Genomic DNA, 25,124 nt, shown 5'->3' on the forward strand with positions numbered 1-25,124 from the left:
AGAATCGTTCTTCAGAATCGGTTCATTTTGATGATTCGGTGGATTTTAAGAGTTGGCTACAAGTAAGTATGTGTCGGAAATAATCATCAAAAAGTACCAATGTAATTGAATCAAAGTGATTATGAGTGAAAAATAGTCCCTGTTCTAAACAGCTAACCAGCCAATTTTGTGCTAACCACCAAACTGGCTTCAAATGGTCAGTCAGGGTGGTTGGATGGGTCATTTTTAGCTGGTCGGGTTTGGAGAACAAACCAGCTAGTCTTTAGGCTTCTAATTAAGCTAGTTGAAGTAGTTTATTTTCAGCGGCGATGTGTAAACATTTGTCATTAAAGCGTAAAGGAACGCGTAAAATGCAGCGCGAGGCAGTATGAATCAAGCGAGTTCTCGATCAAATGAACCGATTCGCTGCAATGAACTTTTTAACGCTAGCCAACCAGAATCCGCCTACATATCGCTCTCTCCTCGACTCCTCGTAGTACTAGATCTCAAACTTTCAACAAATTATGTGCGGAGTTTAGTCAAATGGGAACTGAGGATAAACTAATCAGCTGGATCTGCCGGTTAACGGTCATTACAGCTTTCTTCTTGGTTGGCTTTATTATTGGTGAGTTTCTCTACCCTTATAAGTATTTTTTTTGATTATGTGCAATGCCTGTCGCGAGACAGGTTGTTTTAGACTGTGCATCATTTTGCCTCAAGATAGTAAACATAAAGTTGCCAAATATAGAGTTCTTTAGATTGAGCAATATTTATTCACTCTTCTTTACTTATTAACGAAATTAAATTGATCAAATTCAGGTCTTACCTGTTATTGGTCTCACCTGTCCAGATCTCCTGTGCTGCATTCCACTGTTCTTGAATGCCTGGCTTTAGGACAGGTGTGACCAAAACCCCATCCACTTAAAACAGATCTTTATCTGGAACAGGTGTTTAAATCCCTATATGTTTAATATACATAAACACAGTCTTGAAGAAATATTCAGGGGTCCCACAACCTGGAATCAAAGAATTTAAACATTTTCAAGATCTGGAAAACTCATGGAAATATAAATCAGTGATGCATATTTATTTTCTGAATGTATTTTTGTGTAATTATGTTCAGCTTTAAATATTGTGAGTTAGATTTATGCTTAACCAAATGTGCATGGGGAAAAAAGTAATGGAAATCCGTTTGGCAAATGGTGTGTAGATCCTGAATGTTTTGATCACTTTGTTTATTGTTTGATACGTTACATTCTTAAAAAATAAAGGTTCTTTATTGGCATTGGTGGTTCCACAAAGAACCTTTAACATTCATGGAATTGTACGATTATTAAAATGCTCTTTTACGAACTGTTCGCTGAACGTTTCTTTGGGAAACCCAAACTGGTTCTTCTATGGTGTTTTTTTAGGAACCTTTTTTTGCATTTGTGATATTTGATTTTGAACAGTCACCTTTGCTCCACAAACAGAAGACTAATATTTCTCAGAAGTGGTTTAGTGTAACAGGTGTAACAGGTGTCTGTTTCTCACATCTGCTGTTCTTAGGCTGGTTTGCTCGACCTAATACTGCCAATCATGGACACGCATCAAAAAGCTTCCTGCGCGACTTCCTGGATGAGATGCAAGCGGAGAATATTAAACACCATCTCAGGTGCCCTCAAACAATCTAGTCCTGGCCACTCCAAAACATGTATCCTCTAGCCTAGTTGTCCTTCCCATTTAGAAATGAGCCAGTCTAGATTATGTCTACTTATATGAATAATCCTTATTGGTTTGTCACCCAAACAGGAAGTTCACAAGGCTGCCACACCTGGCAGGAACGCAGCAGAATCTGGATCTGGCGGAGCGGATTGGAGCTGAGTGGAAGGAGTTTGGGCTGGACTCGGTAGAGCTGGTCCCGTACGACGTGTTGCTGTCATACCCAAATAAAACAAATCCCAACTACATCTCAATAGTGGACCACCTGGGCAACGAGGTACATATTAGTAGCTAGTTCCGCATGTTATCAACCCGCCCACAGTGGAGGGATCTCACTCACAGAATGTAAATGCACACGGCCGCTCGGATCGGGCATTAATAACGGAGCGGTGCGGAGCAAAGTGAGTGTTTCAACTTTTCAATGAATTAAGGACCCACTATACATTAGGTGGCCTTAACTACTATGTACTAACATTTTAATTAATCATTTTAAACAATGCACTTATTGTGTACATACATGTTTTTACATTGTACTTACATTTAAAAAAATACCTGCATGTAAATACGTCTGTAATTAATTTCTGTAGTTACATTTGTAATTACACAGTTGACACTTCCCTTACACCTAACCCTACCCTTAAACCAGGGGCCGTTCTAGGATTTTCATTTTAGGGGGGCTAAAGGCCCGGGTATACTTCGGCCGTCCGCGTTCGTGCACCGCCCGCATGACGTAATTTTCGTCACTCGGAGGGCTCGCGGCCGGCCGCACACCCCGTCCGCGTGCAGCCCAAATTTTCAGACCGCGCGGACGGTCCACGTGCAACAGCGCATGCGCCAGCAGTACAGAAGAGTCCAGTAGGTGGCAATACGCACAGTGTTGAGCACAGTGTTCAGCCGTCGAAGAAGAGTGTGCAAAGACCGGTTTAAAAACAACACACTTGAAAAAAAGAGAGAATTTTTGATTCTTCAGTGTTTCTTCCAAACTATGTTGCAATGGTGGATGCACTACAGTTCTTCTCCGATCATGCCCAGCGAATGTCCCGTTGATGACAGGACTCAGTGCTGCCCTCCGATGTCTGGTAGAGCATAGACATTTTTTTACTGCGCATGTGTCGAACGCGATCATCCGTGCGCATCCGTTGTGTGTAGTATACTTTGAAAGACGCGCGGACAGGGCTGCGCGCGTGACGCGTCCGGGCGCGGTAAGTGAAGTATACCCGGGCCTTTAGCCCCCAGTGAGGGTATTTTAGGGTCCAAATTGTGCTATTAACTAGTAGCTTACCAACATGCATATCCATAGGATGGCTGTTTAGTAATACTTATAAAGTAATACTTATAAAGCTCCCCCGAGAAAATGTTTATTTCTCTGATCTACATATGTGCATTTTAAGATGTTCTGAAGGCCAACAAATTAGATACAGTAGCTTGAAAACCATGTCACTATATAGTTATATAGTTTGAGCTTATACTGTATAGCACTGATATAGTTTTTCCATTTTCGTCAGTGAAGACACGTTAATTTACTGTTTATTAAAGTTTTATGTTTATTAAATTAATTCACAAAATAAACACATTCATTACTAATCTTATGACCAATACAGGCTGAAATAGCTGAGCTTCTTTTTATTTACTGAAGGCTACACATGGAATAATATTAATTTACAATATGTACACATTCATTATTAATCTTATGCCTAATCTGTCGAAAACGGATTTGTTAATATTTCTTGTTTGTTAATTACATTATGAATCACATTGGCCTATTTTCAAATCAAAATAGCGAAATTAGACAAAAGTCTATTCATTTGCCTGAATATTTTTGTCTTTGTTTAACATTTCTGACTTAAAGAAGCAGCTGTCTTATCTTAGATTTCTCTCACTTGACGTCGGGTCGAGCTGCTAAAATTCGCGTTTAGCCTCAGCAGATTCTGTGTGAACATAAAGCCCGCCTACTCTGATTTGATTGGTTTTCTCGAATATTTTGACATTCACGAGCGATGACAGACCAATGAGGCTCAGATGAACACACACACCTCTGCTTCTGACGTGCGCTCTGTTCGACACCACAGCGGATTGAAGAACGCGCTGACTAAAAGACGGGACGAAGCCTCCCGCCAGTTTCATATGCTTTAAAGGTTAATCACACATTTTTTAGGGGGGCTGAAAAGGGTCTAGAACCGCCCCTGCCTTAAACTTACCCATACCACCACACCTGTCCCTAACCCTACCCGTATCCCACCTCAATATCAGCAAAGGTGTTTTGCAATACAATTTGAACACAGTAAGTACATTGTACTTATGTTTTGATGTAAGTACATAGTAGTTAAGGCCACCTAATATAAAGTGGGGCCTGAATTCCTATGAAAGTTTAGCTTCCATAGGCATGATCTGAAAACGCGCCAGACTGGACACGCGTCGAGAATGACAGCCGCTCTTACCTCAGCTCTGCTCAGCTCTTCTCTCGTGATGAATGAAATCTGACTCCTGCTGCGTCTGTGACGTGACTTTCGTGCGGCTCACTCACACTTTATTGAAAAGACACGTTCAGTTTTTAATTCTAGTGTCTGTTCTCTAACTGAACAAAATTATTTTACTACTATGAAAATCAAAATGATGTTGGGGGCGGTGCCGCGGTGGGCAAGTGATAACCAGTAGCCGTGGCTTTGGGAGTGGCCTCGTAGGGCAGCGAAGCAAGTGCATTCTGGGAGTTGTTGTCTTTCATCCACATGAGACAAAAATACATTTTCTGTCTTTTCTCAGTCTAGAAGGCACCAACTTCAAAAATAATTTCCCATTTCTACTACATAAACGAGCCAGTTTAAATACACATTCATCTTCCCAGCGCTGAAGTGCCCCTTTAATAGAATAGAGTGCAATAATGCACGCCTACTTTTTTAGCTGTGTTGGTTCCGGAAGTTTTTCATTCATTTAATTTATTCAACTCATAGAGATTTAAAAAAAACTCTTGGTTTAAAGGTGCACTATGTAAACATTTTTCAGAAAAATATCCAAAAACCACTAGGCCAGTGTTATATATTTTGTTCAATTGAGTACTTACAATATCCCAAATGTTTCCAACTATTTGTAAATCGTGAGAAAATTGCCATTTTAAACAAGGAACCGGGACGTGTGAGGGAGTCGCCTGTCGATGGCGTTATATCTGCGTTACCCTCTGTTTCCGGTTTTATTCTTCAGAAACGCTTTACTCTCACTGCAGTGTGAACAAGTGTCTTAACAGCCGCCGAGTGAACGCTCAGAGTAACGTCATTAACATCATTTTCAACACACTCAGATGTATCTAATATGATAAACAGAGCTGCGTTACCTCATACTCATGACCGGAAAAGCGGAAGTGGCGCCGGCGACTGTCTCATAATAAAAGTCCCGCTGCTCGAGAGGCGTGTGTTGCATTCATCTTATTAACAATCTCTCCAGCCGCCTTGCTCAGCTCCACAACACTCGGTCCTGCTCTGCTTCATACCACAGTAATGTTAATAATCACATGAACATGATTTCTGCCCGAGTCCTATCCCGATTCTTTCCCACCGGCTGTGAGGTGAAGACCACATGTCCCAAGATTCTGCACTTAAACTTGGCGTCATCAAACTACGCCTTTGTTTTGAATAGGCGAACTCTAGCGGACGGAAAAGTTACATAGTGCACCTTTAAGAGTTATAAGCCATGAAGCAAGCCAATCAGCTACGAGGTGAATCACAACACTACAAACTTTGAAGCAAAAAAGTATTTGAAACTCGGGACAAAAAGACGAAGGGTCAAGACTGTGTGCTTAACAGTTTTAGTGTGGGAAAGAACTACAATCCCATGATGCATTGCGAACTGCATAACACAATGGAGAAATATAAAACTAGTACGCATTTAAAATATAAAACCAATATATTTTAAGTTTATTGCAAAATGTGCATACTGTATACAAACATTTAGAGCGTAGGGTGATCGACTCGATTACATCATTCGCAGTGCATCATGGGAGTGAGCAGCTAAAGAGCTATTTTTGCGCGTTTCGTTTTTTTTCTGACTCTGATTGGTGGAATTGTGTACAGCATCATGGGTGATGTAGTTTTTCCACTACGAATTCCATTGTTAAACATGATTATTTTAAAACTAAATTGAAATAATGCAGGCATGACGGCTTCAACAGAAGCAAATACCATCGATTAGCAACCAGCTTCGTAAATTATCATTATTTTTAGAACAAAACAGGCCTGGTCATGTCATTGGAGAGGTTCTACGAAGAAAGACATTTATATTCTCCAGCTCTTTACAAAGACATTTATGTCAAGTCTGTGTCTCAGGGGGAACAGAGAGAGGTTTTTATTTTTGCTCTTATCCATTGTTTTTGTGGATCTTTTGCACTTTCTTGTCTTTAAAGTATTCATTTTCGTTTGGATTGACCTTTTAAACGGATGCCTGGTTTGTTCATTCGCCTTGTGACCGCTCATGTCTCTATCACAGATCTGAAGAAAATATAATGTGACTTCAAAACCGATTTAATACCCGGAAAAACGTATAGCAACTCTTGAACAGTCCATTTCAGTCACCACTGTTCTGTTCCTCCTCTTATGACATCAGAAGCCGGATGAAGAGGGAGTGTGTTTTAAGGCCCTTTATCTGGTCACGGGTGAGGCTGTGAGTAACGGCTCTAGATTGGTTGCGATGGTCACAGGTTAAAGTCCATGACTCTGTCGGTGGATGTGTTATAGTGATGATTACAGTTCATAAGTCTGTCTCTCTCTCTCTCTCTCTCTCTCTCTCTCTCTCTCTCTCTCTCAGATCTTTAACACCTCTCTGGCTGAGCCGATCCCTGAAGGTTATGAAGATGTTACCGATATCGTCCCTCCGTATAGTGCTTTCTCTGCAAAGGGTCAACCAGAGGTGATACACACATGGCCAACACATAGCTAAAAACAACATGAAATCCAAACTGACCCTGTTTATTGTCTTAATGCATGAAGACTAGAGAGTAATGATGCTGAAAATTCAGCTTTGATCACAGGAATAAATTACATTTTAACAATATATGCAAATAGAAAATGGCTATTATAACTTGTAAAAATATTTCACAACATTACTGTTTTTACTGTATTTCTGATCAAATTACTGCAGCCTTGGTGAGCAGAACATAAAAAAAACATTTGAACGGTAGTTTACTTTACTGAAGTGGATTTACACACACACACACACACACACACACACACACACACACACACACACACACACACACACACACACACACACACACACACACACACACACACACACACACACACACACACACACACACATGTTGGGTTTTCATGTTTTATGGGGACTTTCCATAGGCGCAATGGTTTTTATACCGTACATACCGTATTTTCTATCCCCCTACACTGCCCCTGCCCCTAAACCTACCCATCACAGGAGACATTCTGCATTTTTACATTTTCAAAAAACATCACTTAGTCTGATTTATAAGATGTTTTCCTCATGGGGACCAAAAAATGTCCGCACAAGGACGAGGATTTCGGATATTGCCATCTTTGTGGGGACATTTTGTCCCCATAACGTAGGGATTACCAGTCCACACACACACACACACACACACACACACACACACACACACACACACACACACACACACACACACACACACACACACACACACACACACACACACACACACACACACGCACACACATGCATCTCCAGCAGTAAACCTGATGTTTGTGAACTGTAGGATGAGCTGGTGTATGTTAATTACGGACGGACGGAGGATTTCTTCAAGCTGGAGAGAGAGTTGGGAATAAACTGTACGGGAAAAATCGTCATCGCAAGATACGGCAAAATCTTCCGCGGGAACAAGGTAGCGTTTAAAAGTAGTTTGGATGTGAAGTTGAACGAGTTCTTCACATAAGAAAGAAAACACTATGGGCTTTGGAGTGCGCTCGAGTGAAGTGTTCCCTTGTGCGTTTGCAGGTGAAGAATGCGATGCTAGCGGGAGCTAAAGGGATCGTGCTGTTCTCGGACCCCGCGGATTACTGCGCGGAGGGCGTAGAGCCGTATCCCAAAGGCTGGAACCTGCCAGGAGGAGGCGCTCAGAGAGGAAATGTCCTGAATCTTAATGGGGCGGGAGACCCTCTCACACCTGGCTACCCTGCGAAAGGTGCGAAAGAGACTCTCCGTAGTCTTTTCTTCCCTACAGTGACGTATATCCTAGTTAAACGGCTTCTCGAACAAGAACAAATGCAGGGCGGGGCTTGGTTTGGAATTGATTGGATGGTTGTGGTTGGTCGGGACGGGTGACCCGCGAATATTGCTGAAACGGGTGAAAAACATCCTAGTATGTCGGATACGGGTGCGGGTCGGGTCGGACAAGGGAGAAACACGGGTCTCAACAACATCAGGTTTTAAACAGTCACGTGCAAACGAATATAGGCCTATAAATAAACAATATATGCATGTATATTGTAGATGTGTTCCTAAAAATATGCATATACAAAAATATGCCTTGCCTGTATTCCAAGTTGATAAAAATTTCAAATCCATATCAGTTTATCTGTGGCCGCGCGGCGCGCGCCCTCACAGAAGAATCACAACCGCGCGCGCGCGCTCTGCCTGAACTCGTCGAGATGGATCATGAGGAGTTTAAAAAAAGATAGACGCAAATGTGGAACTTCATCGCTGAGGAAGCACGCAGATAACTGTGGTAACAAACCAAGCACACGCAGTTCTATCGAACAGTATTTGTGTTGTTTCCAGAGTTTGGTCTCTTAATAACACTGTCTTAGTAGCCTACATTAAGCCACGTCAAGTGTTTTTTATAATGGTTTTCTATGGTAGGAAAATGTTTAACGTGTAATTATACGCGTTGCGTTCATATTCTGGGCTCATCTGATTTTTTGTACATAGTATACGTTATTAGTATTATGTTTAGTTTGGTCTCTTAATAACAGTACATTAAGCCACGTTAAGCTCCCGGCAGAAGTTGTCCTTGTGTTAATGGTCGTGTAATAACTTCTGTATGCTGGCAATAAACATTTTTGTAAGTGTGTCTATAATGTGATATGCTAAACTGATTTTATAGCGGGTCGGGTCGGGTGTCGGTTCTATTTTAAGCAGGTCGGGTGCGGATTTTATTTAGTGCTGCTGTCGGAAAACGGGTCGGATGCGGGTTTAAGCACTGCGGGTACGGGTGGGTGCGGGTTTACAAAATCGGACCCGTGCAGGACTCTGGTTGGTCGATCTCATGTGAATGACAGGTAGGTCGCCCCGCCCTCACGCCAGTAAACACATGATCAGAGAAGAGAAAGAGGGAGGGGAAGTTATTTTCTTTAAAGATTACAAGGCACACGAATTTAAAAAAGAAATGATGAAAAATACTGCAGAATTGCATAAAGAACCGAGAATTGTCCATTTTGATTTCATGGTGACTTGACATGTCTGGTAGAATACACGTACAGGTCCAGCCTGGAGGACGCAGTGGGGCTTCCCAGGATTCCAGTGCATCCCATTGGATATCATGATGCAGTTCACCTGCTGCAGTGAGTCGGCCACTGCTAAACACGTGACTCCGACTCGAACATTAATGCAGAAATATCATTTACAATACTCTTGTTCATTTTACAGTACAATAGTACTTTTACAATAGTAATATATTAATAAAATTTTTATCATTTAAATATTTATTTAATGATTCATTAAATGTATTATTATTATTTGAATGTCATAGTGAATGAATATGATATGAATATTGAATAATATGATATTTAAATATTATTTAACATTTCAAATACTTGTTTTATTGTATATGTTTTATTTTATTCATATACAAATGTTTTATTTTACAGTACAGTAGTATTATTGCAATAGTAATATATTTCTTTATTCATTTCTTTATGTTTTATAATTTGAATACAAATATAATAATTAATTTTAATAATAGTAATATCTAATAATTTAATAATAATAATAACAACAATAATAATAATAATTATTAGTTCCCTTTTGTCCTAAGCTGATTACATGCTTGTTTCATTGATTTAATTATATAATATTTAATATGTAAAATAATATTTGTTATTTAACCATGCAATAGTATTATTTTTATTTTACAGTGCAATAATATTATTGCCTTAGTATACTTATTTTATTGATTTGTTTAATTGTAATAATTTAAATAATAATAAAATATTGTTATTTTGAATAATAATAATTATATTATTAATATACATTAATATACATTATATGATGTCACTTCCTATAGGCACATGGGAGGGCCTCTTCCGCCGGATAACTGGAAGGGCGCACTTAACATCTCGTATCGACTTGGACCGGGATTCATGGACGGTTTTAACCAGAAGTACGAGACTCTCCTTATCTCTCTCACGCTATCGTTTAAAGCGAGACACTACAGGCAGTGTTTTGCACGGGGTTTGAGATTATGGGCTGTTTTGCTTCCATAACATCTTTTGAAGTGTTTTTTTATACATATGTTATCTATTTGCACCTATAGATTTCAATTACAATACATATCTGAGTCAGAAATCGCCACTTCAGCAGCTTTACATACACCAGACTTTACAGTTCTATTCCTGTATCTGTATTCTGAAGGTTTATACCCATATCATTTGCCTGATTTATAGCAAATTTTATTCTAAACACTATTTATTAAAGAAGTAAAATGTGATAATGTTCACTCTAGTCGTCAGTCAGAAAGTCAAAACCTCAACATTAAACCATTAAATCCCCGACTTTTAACCCCATAACCTCTGATCCTGCTGTCCTGAAGTGTGACTTAAACTTTAGCCAGTCTTAATCAGCTTACACGCACATATCCGTACACTCCTGGTAATCATTAACTCATTTTAATTCATGATGTCAGCAGTACAGAGAGGTTTGTGCACTCAGCGTTCTCATAGTGGGGTGTTCTCACACACACACACACATATAAAGATTCACACAACGTCACACACTTCTGTGGCTCTGTTGTTTTTCTGTAATGAACTCTGGAAGTCCGCCAGTTTACACAATGGCCTAGTGTTTGGCGAGCCCATTACACACACACACACACACACACACACACACTCTCAGATTCTATTTATGCATTTGGCAGATGCTTTTATCTCAAGCAACTTGCATTGTATTTAAGGTGTACATTTTTATCAGTTCATTCATTAAGGTCCAGTCACACCAAGAACCATCACTATAATTATATTTTAATTATAATATATTATATAACTATATTAGTGTTTATTCTGCACTTTTGTCATCTGTCTCTTTAAATGCTGGAGCTCTTTAAAGCTCTGGATTCTGATTGGCTTTCAATGGGTTTTTTTAATCGTTCCAACAGAATTGTTTCTCTGTGACGTTATTGTTTATTTTGAACAATTTTGACCTTGATTATTAGGTCTGCACGATATTGGAAAAAAACTGACTGATTTAGTTTTTCTGCAATTATTTTTCATATTGAAATATAAAAAATCCACTAAATGACATGAATAGCTCTATTTGGAAAGAATGAATCATTCTAGAATGATTTTATAGGGACGTGAATCTGCATAGAAAATAAATAGCATAGCATAAATACAATAGAACTAAGATACAAATGAAGGTAAGTCAAAGTATTCAGGTACAGAAATTGAATAATCAAATGTAAATCAACACTGCATAGTCTTCACTGTATAAATTTAATATAATTCATCTTTTGCAAAGCTACAAAAGTGATTTTCTTTTGTAGTTTGATTAACATTAATGACACAGACAGCGGCAGGAATATTAGGCTGCTGTCCCTTTAAGACTGAATGCATGGATCCGCATCTGTTTTCTTTCTCAATTGTTTATGTTCACAATAACGACTGTGTTTTCGAGGATACAGACAGGCAGGGCATTTTGACGTTATTTTGCGTGCATGTGTCCGTTCAAGCACAAATAGACGAGAAATGCGTTGTGTGTGCGTACAGAAAACAGTTCTAAATTGAGTTTTCTTTCAAGTCGCCTTGGGCTAGAATGGTTTAAATTTTGTGACTATTGCGGATGCACACATTGCAATATCGATGCTAAAACGATATATCGTGCAGCCCTAGTCGTTAACGCAACGATTACTAATGAATGAGAGATATGGCAAATAAGCCCCGCCCTCTAAATGAAAGAGCCAATCGTTGATTAGTAAAGTCATCTTGTCACTGCAGCTGCCCGGATGGTGCGTTCACACCAGACGCGAATGAAGCGTTAAGGCCTGTTCACAGCGGGACGATTTTCACGTGCGTTTATCGCCGACGTTTAACGCCTCGTGACTAAACAAAGAGCGCCAATGTGAGTGTGCACACCGACGCGCAAAACATCAGGTGTAAAAGCGTCATTTAAAAAAAAAAAAACGCCTCAGGTTAGTTTTTTCATTTTGACGCGGTGCGTTAAAAACTGGCCGACCAATGAGATCAGCGCTTTACGTGCCCGGAGCAGCTGAAGTGACAGTAAAACACGACTTGGTGGCGCTCAAGCACAAAACGGTCTTGCCGAGCACACATTGATACGACGAAGAGGAAGTAAGTAGACAAAGAAGAAGATAAGCTGCTAATGCTGCTTGCCAGTTAGCAAAAAGTGTGTGAATGGTTTTGGCAAGTCCATAAATACTGTCTCTCCTCTTCTTCTGTGTGACAAGCGAGTGTCAGAAGCGTAAAGTGCCGCAGCACCACCTTGTGTACAGGGAGCGCTATCTACCTAATTTGCACGTTCACTCGCCAGTGAAAATCGTTTGTGTGTGAACACTCAAGACGCGCAGAAAAACGTCACGAAAAACGCTGGCGATAAGTGCGCGATATTCGTCCCGGTGTGTACAGGCCTTTAAGTGCGAGTGATTTACATGTTAAGTCAATGCAAAAGGCGCAAATAGACTTTTCTGCGGTGCGATACGCGCAAATGACGCGCCGCAAATTGAGCGTTTTGGGCATATGATGTTCGTAATACATGATTCACGCAAAAAGTTGAACTTTGGTGGATATTCGCGCCGCGTTAACCAATCGGGAGCTTGCTCTAGTAGTGACAACAATGAGGACAAAATCATATGTGGATACCCGGGAGCATATACACATATTGAGACTACAAGCTAGATAAAGATGGCAAATTCAGCTTATTCGCCGTATTTTAAAACAATCCATGTCCGCCATTTCGCAACGAGACGAGCCAGCTGGCAGAAGCCCCTCCCATTACGCGAATTTGCGTCTGTTGTGAAGTGAATGTCACGCGCGAATGAAGCGCGTAAACTCAAAATGTTCAAGCGTCCAACTACGTACGAAAAGCGTGATTTATTTGTGCACGCCACATCTGGTGTGAACGCACAGTTAGAATCTCTGGTTGCTATAGAAACAGGCAGTGTTCTGAGATGTGCACTTAGGACTGCGCATGTGCGTTAGCTTTGTTGAGGCTGAAAAATGCAGTTTTTGTCATGATTTGAGTGTTTATCAACAATTTATGAGACAGTTGTTTCATTGGTGATTTCAAATATGACATTTAATCGTAAGCTTGGCGAACAGTTTTGGAGAATTTGATGTTTCCTCATTCAAAAAGATGAAGCTGCACTTGCATGCCCGAGAGGCGTTTCAAAGATGGCCGCCGAGTGAAATGACTCGTCTCAACGGCCTTTACCTGGGAAAGAGTTCAGGAATGCATTCAGTGTAATGTAGAATACTGAAGCTGTCACTTATTATTGACCGTTTCTATTGAGTAAAGGACTGTTTTGTCTTTGTGATATTTTAGTAAAGTACGTATGAACATCCACACCAACAATCAGGTGACTCGTATCTACAACGTGATTGGCTGGATCCGAGGAGCCATGGAGCCAGGTGACATTACACAACGTTATCTGGTTTTGTTTTGGAGTCGAGTTTCTCTGTATGAGAGTTTGTTTTGATCAGGTTGAGTTTGGTTCTGTGTGTTCAGACAGGTACATCATTCTGGGCGGCCATCGTGACGCTTGGGTGTTCGGAGGGATTGATCCCGTGTCCGGAGCTGCCGTGGTGCACGAGAACGTGAGAGCTGCTGGAAAACTCATGAAAAAAGGTGCGTCTTCTCACTGTCGAGTTAAATGCCAGCTAACAGGACACTTTTGTTCTTAGTTTGTTTTTGTAATGACCATGTGTTTGTGTGTTTCAGGGTGGAGGCCGAGGAGAACGCTGATCTTTGCCAGTTGGGATGCAGAAGAGTTTGGTCTGCTGGGATCCACGGAATGGGCAGAGGTACGAATAGATCAATGAATGAAGGAACAAATGAGTGACGCATGAATCAATGCATTTTGAGTGAATCAGAAAATGTATGATAAATGAGAAAATGCATGAATGAATGAACGAAACAATTCATGAATTAATCAACTAAAAATGCATAAATGAATGAATAAAAGGTGCTTGAATTATTGAACCAACATGCATAAATTAATGAACGAATGATTGAATTAATGAACAAAAAGTGGATTAAAGAATGAACAAAACAATTCATGAATTTATAAACTAAAAATGCATGAATTATTGAACTAAAATGCATAAATTAATGAATGAATGATTAAATTAATGAAAAAAGGGCATGAATTAATGAATAAAAAGTGCATGAATTAATGAACTAAAGTGCATAAATTAATGAACGAATGATTAAATTAATGAACTAAAATGCATAAATTAATGAACGAATGATTGAATTATTGAACTACAATGCATAAATGAATGAATAAAAAGTGCTTGAATTATTGAACTAAACTGCATAAATTAATGAACGAATGATTGAATTATTGAACAAAAATGTGCATTAAAGAATGAACGAAACAATTCATGAATTAATGAACTAAAATGCATGAATTACTGAATGAATGAACAAAATATGCATGAATTAATGAATTTAAACAAAATGAACGAATAACAACTGAATGAATGAACTACAGAATCAATGAACGAGTGAATACTTGATTGATTGAGTGCATCTATCCTCCCTGTGTGTGTCAGTTTGCTGAAAGCAACATGTTCTTGCTCTTGTGTGTTTGCAGGAGAATGCCAGAATCCTTCAGGAGCGAGCCGTGGCCTACATCAATGCAGACTCTGCTATTGAGGGTTAGTCACACACACACACACACACATACACGTTTTATGAGACTTATGCAGACATAATGGTTTTTATACTGTACAAACTGTATATTCTTTCCCCTTACACTAACCCTAAATCTACCCATCACACAGAACTACTTTTTACATTACTTATAATGGAGTGTGTGTGTGTGTGTGTGTGTGTGTGTGTGTGTGTGTGTGTGTGTGTGTGTGTGTGTGTGTGTGCAGGTATGTGCACACTGAGGGTTGACTGTACCCCCTCTCTACACACTGTTGTTTATGACATCACCAAGAAGGTGAGCTTCTATCCATCCATCCATGCATCTGTCTTATCTTTATCCATCCATCATACTATTTTACTGTCTATATTTCGCACTATATAAGTGCGAGTGATGTAAATAGCATGTTTGTGAAGGTTTCGAGCCCAGAGGAAGGCGAGGAGGGCATGAGTCTGTACGAGAGCTGGCACAAACGAGACAACTCCACAGACAGAGATGCACCATGGTAACGCCCTGCAGCGCCAGGACAATGATCAGATTTTTGAGATCCATGACGTGTGTAAGCGAATGTGTGTGTGTGTTCTCCCTGTAGGATCAGTAAACTGGGCTCTGGTAGTGATTTTGAAGCGTATTTCATCCGATTAGGGATTGCGTCCGGAAGGGCGAGATACACCAAAAACCGGGTGAGTGGGTTTATGTGCAACGATATTTACATCCACACAAAAAAGAACATTAACTCATACACTTTTGTAGCGTTTAAACAAATCTCCCCCCTCTTTCCCCAGAAAACCGAGCGCTACAGCAGTTACCCCGTTTACCACAGCGTGTATGAGACCTATGAGATCGTGGAGCGCTTCTATGACCCGAGTTTCCGCAGGCTGGAGGCGGTGGCCCGTGTTCGAGGTGGACTGATCTTCAGTTTGGCCGATTCTCCCATCTTACCTCTGGACTGTAAAGAATACGCCTCGTCTCTCAGCAAATACGCCAACAGCATTTACCAGCTCGCACTGAAGCATCCCACCGCTGTGGAGCAGTACGGCATCTCATTCGGTACACAAGCGCTCCATCATTTAGTAAATTCAAAATATACACCCTGAAAAATAGAGAAAGAAACGTTTCTTTATTGGCGTTGATGATTCTATGAAGAACCTTTAACATCCATGGGATCTTTCTATTAAACAAAAGGTTCTTTATAGTGGAAAAAGTTTCTTCAGATAATTTAAATGTTATTCACACTCAGAAAAAAATGGTTCTTTTAAAGAGGAACCATTATGATTTTTTTCTCCAATGGTCATCTTTAGTGTGTAATGTTGCTGTCTGAGCATGAAAAAGCCTCCCCAGCGGGAGTTCTTCTCTATATCAGTGTCACTGTTTCTGAACTCCCTGAAACGCCTCCATTGTAGTGTTGAGTTTTCTTCCGGGAACGAACACGTCACAATATTCCTCATAATTCATATGCAGAATAAAGGGGCGGGGCCTGGGTGAGTTTGTTAATGTGTTGAAACCAAGCAGCACCTCCCCCAGTTTCTCTTGAAGCCAATGGGCCCTATCTTGCACCCAGCGCAATTGACTTTGTACACCGACGCATGTGTCATTCCTATTTTGCACCCGCGCAAAGCGCGCTTTTCCATCCACAGAAGCACGTCGCTAAACTAGTGAATGCACTTGCGCTACCTGGGCGGTTCAGCGCAAAAAAGGAGGCGTGTTCCGGCGCAAACAATCCCTGGTGCTATTTTGCTGTTCCATTAAACAATTGCGCCACTGACCAGAAAAAACCTAGTCTAAAGTCAGTGGCGCGTTGCGCGTTGTTCATTATGCTATTTTAAGGGCGCATGCTTGACCATAATGTATAGCGTGCACAACGCGCATACACTTTGCTCATGTAATCTACACAGATGCAACAGTTATTTTTGCAAATCATAAATTGTTACACTAAAAAAATATTAACACATGAGATGACGGAAATCATTGTGGTGTGCCACGAAGATGTGAAAAAATAGGCATAAATCTAGCTTACAAATGATTCAGGCTAATTGTAATAATTAAGGATAAGACCTGTTTGCCCAATAGTGGCAAGACATATATGTATATAAGGACATCTGACAAATTGGTTTGTCCGTCAAGAACCAGGAAAAAAAATCGACTGAAAAACTGAAAAAACTGAAAGACTGAAAAAAAAAGACTGTGAAATCACCTTTACCATAATGTACAACATTACAACTTCATTTCTCTGTCTTTCACTGCTCTTACAAGAACATCAGTCTCCTCGGCTGTGAACCGCTCCTGGCGTGCGCCTGGTAAATACGCCATAATAATAGCAATCCATAATGGAACTTGCGCACCTGCTTTTAAAGGGAATGTTGGATGACGCTCGGATTGGTTTATTCACGTTACGCCCAAACCACACCTATGAATAATGAAGCTACTTCAGACCAACCCATTTTAGATTTGCGCCTGGCGCAAGAGCCATTTATCCCGCCGGGAAAATAGCAACAGCGCCGAGACCCGCCCACAAAGTTACTTGCGGTTCGCGCTTTGACACTTGCGTTTCAGATCGTTAAAATAGGGCCCAATATGGAAGTGACTTAAACTGCAGTTCATCGACTGGCCACTAGAGACATACTCCAGAAGGAGCAGAATCTCATTGAGCTCATGTTAAATTGCCCAACTTTACAGCAGAAGTAAACATGTTTACAGTCTGGGACAAACGGTGGTTTTGGTCTATACGGCTAATTTTGTAACTGTGAGGGGGGTGAATGTTTTTATAACTCATTCATTTGCATTATATAAAGCCTTAAAGTTCTGCATAATTAAGGGCGTGGCCACTTTGAGTGACAGGTGGATTGTCGTTTGTCTGCATCAAGACGCATTGTTAGCATCACATCACCTCAATTCCAGCCACGTCCCGCCTCTTCGCCCATTTTCTGTTATCCGGGAGTGACGCGCTGACAAGATGGCAACGGCCGACTTTGAGGCTTTAAAACTGCTCTTCAGATCCCCATATTTACAGTCTATGGTTGAAACTCGACCGAAAGTGGACTGCGAAGTGGACTTCACAAGGTTTCCCCTTAAACGCCCCCTGAAATCAAAATGGAAGTTTTTTTAGGTTTTAGTATGACTATGTTAGCCTTAAGGTTATGAATAAACTGGTGTGTTCCAAAACAATGGTAAAATTTGCATTTAGGAGATATAAGCATTCAAAAGAATGCTGTATTTCAAAGCTTATTATGATGATATGATGATAAACGGTTAGAGATTAGGAGGAAACTGTGGCATTACCAAACAGAAAGGCGCTAGTCAAACTGTGATATTAACGAAACGCTATTGGCTGTTTCAAAAAAGGGGAGGAGCTGCTAACAGCTGGAGCTGTTTCAGGGGAAATTACGTCAACACATTGAATAATGCTGCGCCTTTCAAGGCACTTTAGTCGGCCTTTAAGTGAGATTCCAATCCGAAGGGAGCGAACATGTTCAGTTCAAAGGGTACTGCGAATAGCGTAGGGAATAAGGGATCATCAATACATCACTTCACAGGAAGTGGAGAGCGAAAATCCCCCAACTGTCATTGCGCGTCGTGTCACCACTCAGAGCTAACGATGGAGCGGAGCCGTTAGAAGACTTTTTAAACGGCTCTGCGATGGAGTTTGTTTGTATTTGAGTATTCATAAATATTGTTGTTATTATTATACGAACTAGAGTATTTATGAATGGTTATGGCAATGAATGTTACATTTACATATTGTATGAATATGTAAACAAAGTAAAAGTGTTGAGAAATGGCTGAGGCGCTGTCATTTTTTATTTTACTTTATTTACCTCAGGAATGTTTACTATGCAGCTGCTCGTGATATGAAACACGATTATTAAGAAAACATATACAGCTAACCAAATCAAAATGTATTTTTATATTGAATGACAGTTACAGTAGGCTACAACTTCAAATCTGTTAAGTCGATTAAATATACAGTAGACTATGTAATAAACTACTAATAGTAAAACTAATAGACTATTACAATGTTTTGATTATATTTATTAGATCGATACATACTGTGTATTTTGTGTGCATATATACAGTATTAGGACTATTGAATGGTTTGAAAGTAAATTACGATATTTGTTTGTGTTATATCATAATCTGCGTGATCCCGTCATTGCCTTTCTTTGATGACGTTGCAGGGCATTTCAAATGAGCGATTATTGTTAGCGAAGTCCTCTTCAATTGATATACCGTGCTCAGGGAGTAGGGAGCAATGAACACTGCGCAGGGACCCTGTCAAATGGAACGCGACCAATCAGAGCACAGAAGGAGGGGCTTCATAGAGACAGGAACTGAACAGAGCGTTACTGACAGACTGAGAAGAGAGGAGCTGCAACAATGGAGAATATGGGGGAAATTATGTGTTTTTGAACATTCAAGCATGTAAACCTGTTCTAGTTGACTGAAAGTTTCTTTGAAGAACCAACATTTTTTTTCCTGTGCCATCGCTGCAAATACACCCTTTTGAAAACGTAATTTTTTAAAGAGTGTAGCATGTAAAAAAAAAAAAGTGCCATGCATCCTGTCTATCCACATGCAATTATTTTCATTTCAAATGCAAAGCTTTTGATTTTTCTTGCTTCCCGTCACTCTCTTTATCATTTGTGTTTGCAGATTCTCTCTTCTCTGCGGTTGAGAACTTCACGGTCTCAGCGCGAGACTTTCATCAGCGTCTCGGTCAGCTCGACACTGCCAAGTAAGAATGACGCAAGCACAAATCTTCAGCTGTAAATGCTAGGTTTGAATCAGGGCCGGCGTTTGCTATAGGCGAGCTAGGCGGTTGCCTAGGGCGACAAATGTGTTGGGGGCGCGCGCAGGCGCCCTCTAGTGGCGCCCTTTAACTTACTTCCCATTAAGCATAGAATTAAAACAAGCTAAATAAAACATACTGTTTATTAAACATGATCATCCTTGGGCGCACGTTTAATTACTTAACCTGATTATTATATTGAATTGATGGTGAGTATTGTCGAGCACAGGCGTTCAGGCGTTAGGTCAGGCAAGTGCTCATCACTGGCGCGTTCTTCAAAAATGTGGTCTAAACCCTCGAGTGCACAGGGACGGAAAAAGAGAAAGGCAGACGGTCAAAAGAAAGCCCAGTATAGAGGTAAGTCTTCTCATCTGAGCCATAAAGCTGTCAAACGAAATAAATTTACTTCGTATTATCGATATTATCAACTAATATTGGACGGCATTGGACGTTTTATTGCTGTCACTAAGCTATCACTAGCTAGCTAGTTATCTACATATTACTACGCATTTCACTGACAATAAGGAAATCCAGACGAGCCAAATTTTAATGCTGCGTCAATTTTGAAGGTGAATAGAAATGCCAGAAACAACTGTTCATCTTTTATTATTTAAGAAAGGGATAGAGCTACAAGAACTTATATATTTTAATTTTTGTAGTGGTAAGTACAGTGTATCCATAATAGCACTTTTGTTTGTAGAGGGTATAGTTAATCCAGTTTATGGGTCATCATTTGTGTATCATTTAAGTCATAATTAGCTTTTTAAGTCTTGGAGTAACTATAGGAGCATTTTTGTTTATATAGTTTTTATAAATACTTAACCCATTTGTGCCCAATTTTTTTCTGAATGGCATGTTCTGCATTTATTTTCCCCAGGTTTTTGTATTTTTTCTTGAAAATCGTATTTGAATCTGTGGCAACTATAGTTGCCGGTGGGCAAATATGTTGTATGCACCCCTTCAATGTCAAATATGTATAAGAGGAGAACATTTAGCATCTAACTCAAAATTACTGCTTTCAACAGATCAGTCTTTATTCATAATCAAATTTATTATGTTTGACTAAGTATACTAAAAACTATAGATCTGTTGTAAGATGTGTTTTGTTTGGATGATTCTAGAGATCTTCATGATTATGTTGATATATATATGTCAACAAAAAATACTTATTAGGAACATGAAAATGACCTTTCTTTGGGAGGGTTTGCCTTCGTTGTGCTCCCTGGAAGTAGGAGTAGGAAGTGGGCAGTCTCATGTGACAGGAAGTTAATACTTTTTTTTTTCTTGAATCCTTTATTTGGTTGTCTGCTTGTGTGTCATTAAGATATAAAACATGGATAATATCTAGAAAAATACTTACAGAAGGAAAATGACACCTATACACTGGCAACTATTTGCCGGTGGGTTTTAACAATTAAGGGGGGGGGGGGGGGAGCGCAAAACTCAATCTTGTCTAGGGCAACCAAAGAGCTAGAGCCGGCCCTGGTTTGAATTCACTCATAGGTTAGGGATTGCATTACAGTGCTATTAAAGACTCTCATGTGCTCCTGGGTCAGATCTCGCTACACATTACACCCGTTCTATCTTTATCTGTCTCTTAGTGCTCTGGATGTGCGGATGGTAAACGATCAGCTGATGTATTTAGAGAGAGCTTTCATTGATCCGTTGGGTTTACCCGGAAGACCATTTTACAGGTAAGCACATTCTACCATTACATCGTGACGTTACATAACTCAAGTTGGGACTAGTGGTTTAAATAAGTCTCTAAAAAACCCCTCTAAAAAACAGCTTTTTCTTGGTATAGTTGCCTCAAAACCCACAATGCACTGTCAAATGCCAGGTTTAGCATTACCTGTACTTCCATTAAGAAGGTAATAACCACTCAGCAGTGTTTTTTGGATCAGTTTAAGTATCACCCGTGTCTAATTAGATGGTTTTTGTACATGCACAAACAACATGTTTGTCTTTTTCTCGCTCTCGTCTCTTCCAGGCATATCATTTTTGCGCCCAGCAGTCACAATAAATACGCAGGCGAGTCTTTCCCGGGGATTTATGACGCTTTGTTTGACATTGAGAACGCGGCGGACCCGCAGAAGGCCTGGGACGAGGTCAAACGCCAAATCAGCATCGCCGCCTTCACCGTCAACGCGGCTGGCCGGACGCTAAAGCCGGTCGCCGGCTAGACGGCCTTCTACTGCTTTTCAAAACATGCTATGCATGACTACAGCTACAGACTTAGTTAATATGTCACAGTTTTATCAAACACATCAACTATAAGGCACCGACATGTAAATGTGGCTCTCACGAGCGAGCAGATAAATTATAATTAATTTATTCCAGCCGCGCCCAGGTAATAGGCTCCGCCTTCTTCATGACTACCTCCTCTTTGGAGGCCATCATGTTGACGACGCTCTTACTGATGTCAATCACCTGTCAAGACACACAAGCATATCAACAATTTTAAATTATAATATTCAACATTGAGCAGATGTCTTTCATCCAAAGCGATTAGCAGGGATGGCATTGATTTCCATAAATTCATTCATTTAGGGCTGACTGTAATGTTACTGTCAGCAACCCTGATCTAGAACCAATAGGCAAGCACTACTGACACGTTTGACATGTTTTATAGTGTTATATTTGATCAAGTGGACTGTGCAATGTTGACCATTTGTATTGAATTACAGTGTAAATTGTGTTTTTTGATTGTAAATCTTGCATAAATTGTCACATGAGAGATTTGTCAAACCACTTACATGTAAAATAATGAAAATTGTTGCAAATATAACTGGCTTCTGAACATGAATTCATTAGGAAATTTACCTCAAATCAGACGCGATGCGATTCCACGTGACAAAATCAATCACGAGTCACAGCCAATCAGAAGAGCGTGTGGGCGGAGTCTCTGCATGCAAACTTGCAAACTCTTACGTACTTCCGCTCAATTTTCATTTTCCTTCAGTGCTCCGTCTGGGATTGCCGTATATTCTCTGGTTTTCTCAGGTCAATTTTTAACCGGTCCAATCAGGGAACAGAGGGAGTGGCTGAGAACGATGACGTTGATGTTGTGCGCTAGTTTGAGATGACATACGTCACGACCAAACGTTAGCGATTGGGTATGGCAGAACCAGAGTGGCTCTGGGCAGATACAATAGTTTTAAACTTCAACAGAGTTCCCGCCTTCAAGGAAGTTAACGCTTGTCAATGGAGAGTGGCCAGACTCTCTGAACAGATGAAATGTCCGAGAGTCTGGTAGGACCAGGCTAGCCTTCACATGCTATCGGAAATTTCCTACTTGTGATTACGAGCTTGTTGCATTGTCGGAATGAACAGGAATCCCGGAGGACACCATGGTTTATTCTTGCCTATTCATTGGGAAAATCTTATTAAAAACCAAAATTATATGTAGTGTCACATTCACTGACAACCATATAAACAACATTTAACGTTACGATGCCGGATTCTGTAATTTTGGTTAAACGCAGGCTATAGGCTAAATCATAGGTTACCTGACTCTATGTTTAAAGTTTATGGCACGCCCATCTCGGGAATTTGGGTATCAAAATTATTTCCGACCTTCTCAGTGGTAAAAACGACATCAGAGGGCGTTCATGTGCAATTTTTACCTCGGAAACTCGTATTTACGATGATTCCGATAGCACGTGAAGGCAACATTAATCAAATGTATTAACATTACACCACTTCAACATTATTAAAAATGCATACTGAAACAATCATAGTCAAAAACCCGTATTTTTCCAACCTTCTACCAGTGAAAGTGCACTGGAACGGCAGTCAAACCCGTGACTTCCCACCCGTGAACTCTGACGTCACATAGCGCCCGCGAAACAACAATAATGGCAGCCCCTACGGATGCGGTGTTTATGAAAGTCGCACATTAAAAACCAAGTCGTTTATTAAAATAAGGTATTGCTCTAGCGTTATTTATCCGCAAATGTTAGGCATTATCAGCAGCTTTTCTAGCGTTAGCTAGTTTTTAGTCCATTGAGTGCAAGAATAAATTAATACCAAATACATTTCCAAATATACAAATAACGTAAAATAAAACGGTATAACAGCTTCTCTTGCTTTATGCTAGGGTGACCATATTTTGATTACCGAAAACCAGGACACTCAGCCCGGCAATGAGATACTCAAATGATACTCGAAGTTTACTCAACGATTCCTTATTAATTTCAAAACATTTAAAGTATCCCCCTCTGTATGGATAGAAAATTGTTATATTAGGGCCAGGACAGGACTTTTTTATTTTATTTGTATATGTTTTATTATACATTCAAAATTACAGAATTCAATAACAACACAATTCCACACTTTTCAAGTATACAATGAAAGAACAATAGTTAAAATAAAAAAACCAAAAATCAAAACAAAATTAAAAGGGCATCACAAACTTCATTTAGCAAATACAGTTTTTTGGGCTTTTCGGTTTTTTGAAAACTTTATAGATTCTAAATAACCTTTAAAGACTAAATGAGCAAAATTGGGTTTCGAGTTATTCCATTTAGATTGATGAATGAAAAATGTTCCCATTAACAAAAACAAATTAACAATATATATCATTCTTTTGGAAAAGTCAAATTCATGTGAATGAAGTAAAACAGAGGACAAATTTAAGACTAGGTTGCAATTCATTTGAGCACTTAGAAATTGTGACATCTTCTCATACCAAAAGAAAGATGAACAGGCACATTCAAAAAATAAATGCACAATAGATTATTTTTCACAATTACAAAAAGAGCAATTGTAATCAATATCCAGACGAAAACGCTGTAATGTTTCTTTCACAGGATATTCTATGAGCAATTTTAAATGACACTTCTTTGGTTTTATTTGTTACACAATACCGATTAAGAACACCCCAAAGATGTTCCCACTCAAATGAAGGAAACATATTAACCCAAACAAATTTAGATGGAGGAGAAGAGATATTAACAAAAAGAGATCTAATCGATCGGTTACTGCATTTATCATTAATTAAATCAATTTTATCTCGAAACAAATGTTTAGAGACTTTACTCCCTACAGTGTTACACCAAGTACCCTGATTCCTGAATAGAGATGGCAGAAATAGAATTCAGGACAATACAATATTCTTTAACAGAAATATGACACTTAAATTTAAGACATAGTTCACCAATACTCAAAAACTGACCATTCGAATTCAACAAGTGACCAACCAACAATATATCAGACTCAAACCAATGTCTAAAAATAAGGATTTTCTTTGGTGTGTGATATACTTGTTATTCCATATAAAAAAGGAGTGAGGAGAGAAGTTGTGCCTAAAAGCCAAACACCACGTTAAAAGGACTTGCCTGTGAAAATTCGATAATTTAAGAGGTATTTTGTTAATGTCAAAACTGCATCTAAGAAAAAAAAATGTCCACCAAGTTGTTCAAACAAATGGTTAGGGAAAATATTCCACATAGAACAATTATTTTTAATAAAACATTTTAACCAATTTATTTTAAATGTGCTATTCAAAGTCGTAAAATCCACAACATTTAAACCACCCTGGTCATGTGGAATGCATAATATATTTTTCTTTAAATAATG

General features: G+C 39.6%; 1 protein-coding gene across 1 annotated transcript; it reads left to right on the forward strand.

The window, feature by feature from the left end:
- The first annotated feature begins 386 nt into the window (after positions 1-386).
- Positions 387-23,910, forward strand: naalad2 (N-acetylated alpha-linked acidic dipeptidase 2). The gene is made up of 19 exons (XM_079823145.1): positions 387-604; positions 1,528-1,633; positions 1,771-1,957; positions 6,472-6,573; positions 7,415-7,540; positions 7,654-7,840; positions 9,125-9,218; positions 9,941-10,036; positions 13,429-13,514; positions 13,612-13,731; positions 13,825-13,907; positions 14,702-14,765; positions 14,988-15,055; positions 15,175-15,263; positions 15,351-15,441; positions 15,544-15,808; positions 19,409-19,490; positions 21,146-21,238; positions 21,535-23,910. The coding sequence occupies exons 1-19, from the start codon at positions 523-525 to the stop codon at positions 21,725-21,727; spliced, it is 2,214 nt and encodes a 737-aa protein (XP_079679271.1). The 5' UTR covers positions 387-522; the 3' UTR covers positions 21,728-23,910.
- Positions 23,911-25,124: the final 1,214 nt, after the last annotated feature.

This window comes from Gobio gobio (assembly GCF_949357685.1).
Source record: "Gobio gobio genome assembly, chromosome: 8".
In the NCBI taxonomy this organism is placed as follows: domain Eukaryota; kingdom Metazoa; phylum Chordata; class Actinopteri; order Cypriniformes; family Gobionidae; genus Gobio; species Gobio gobio.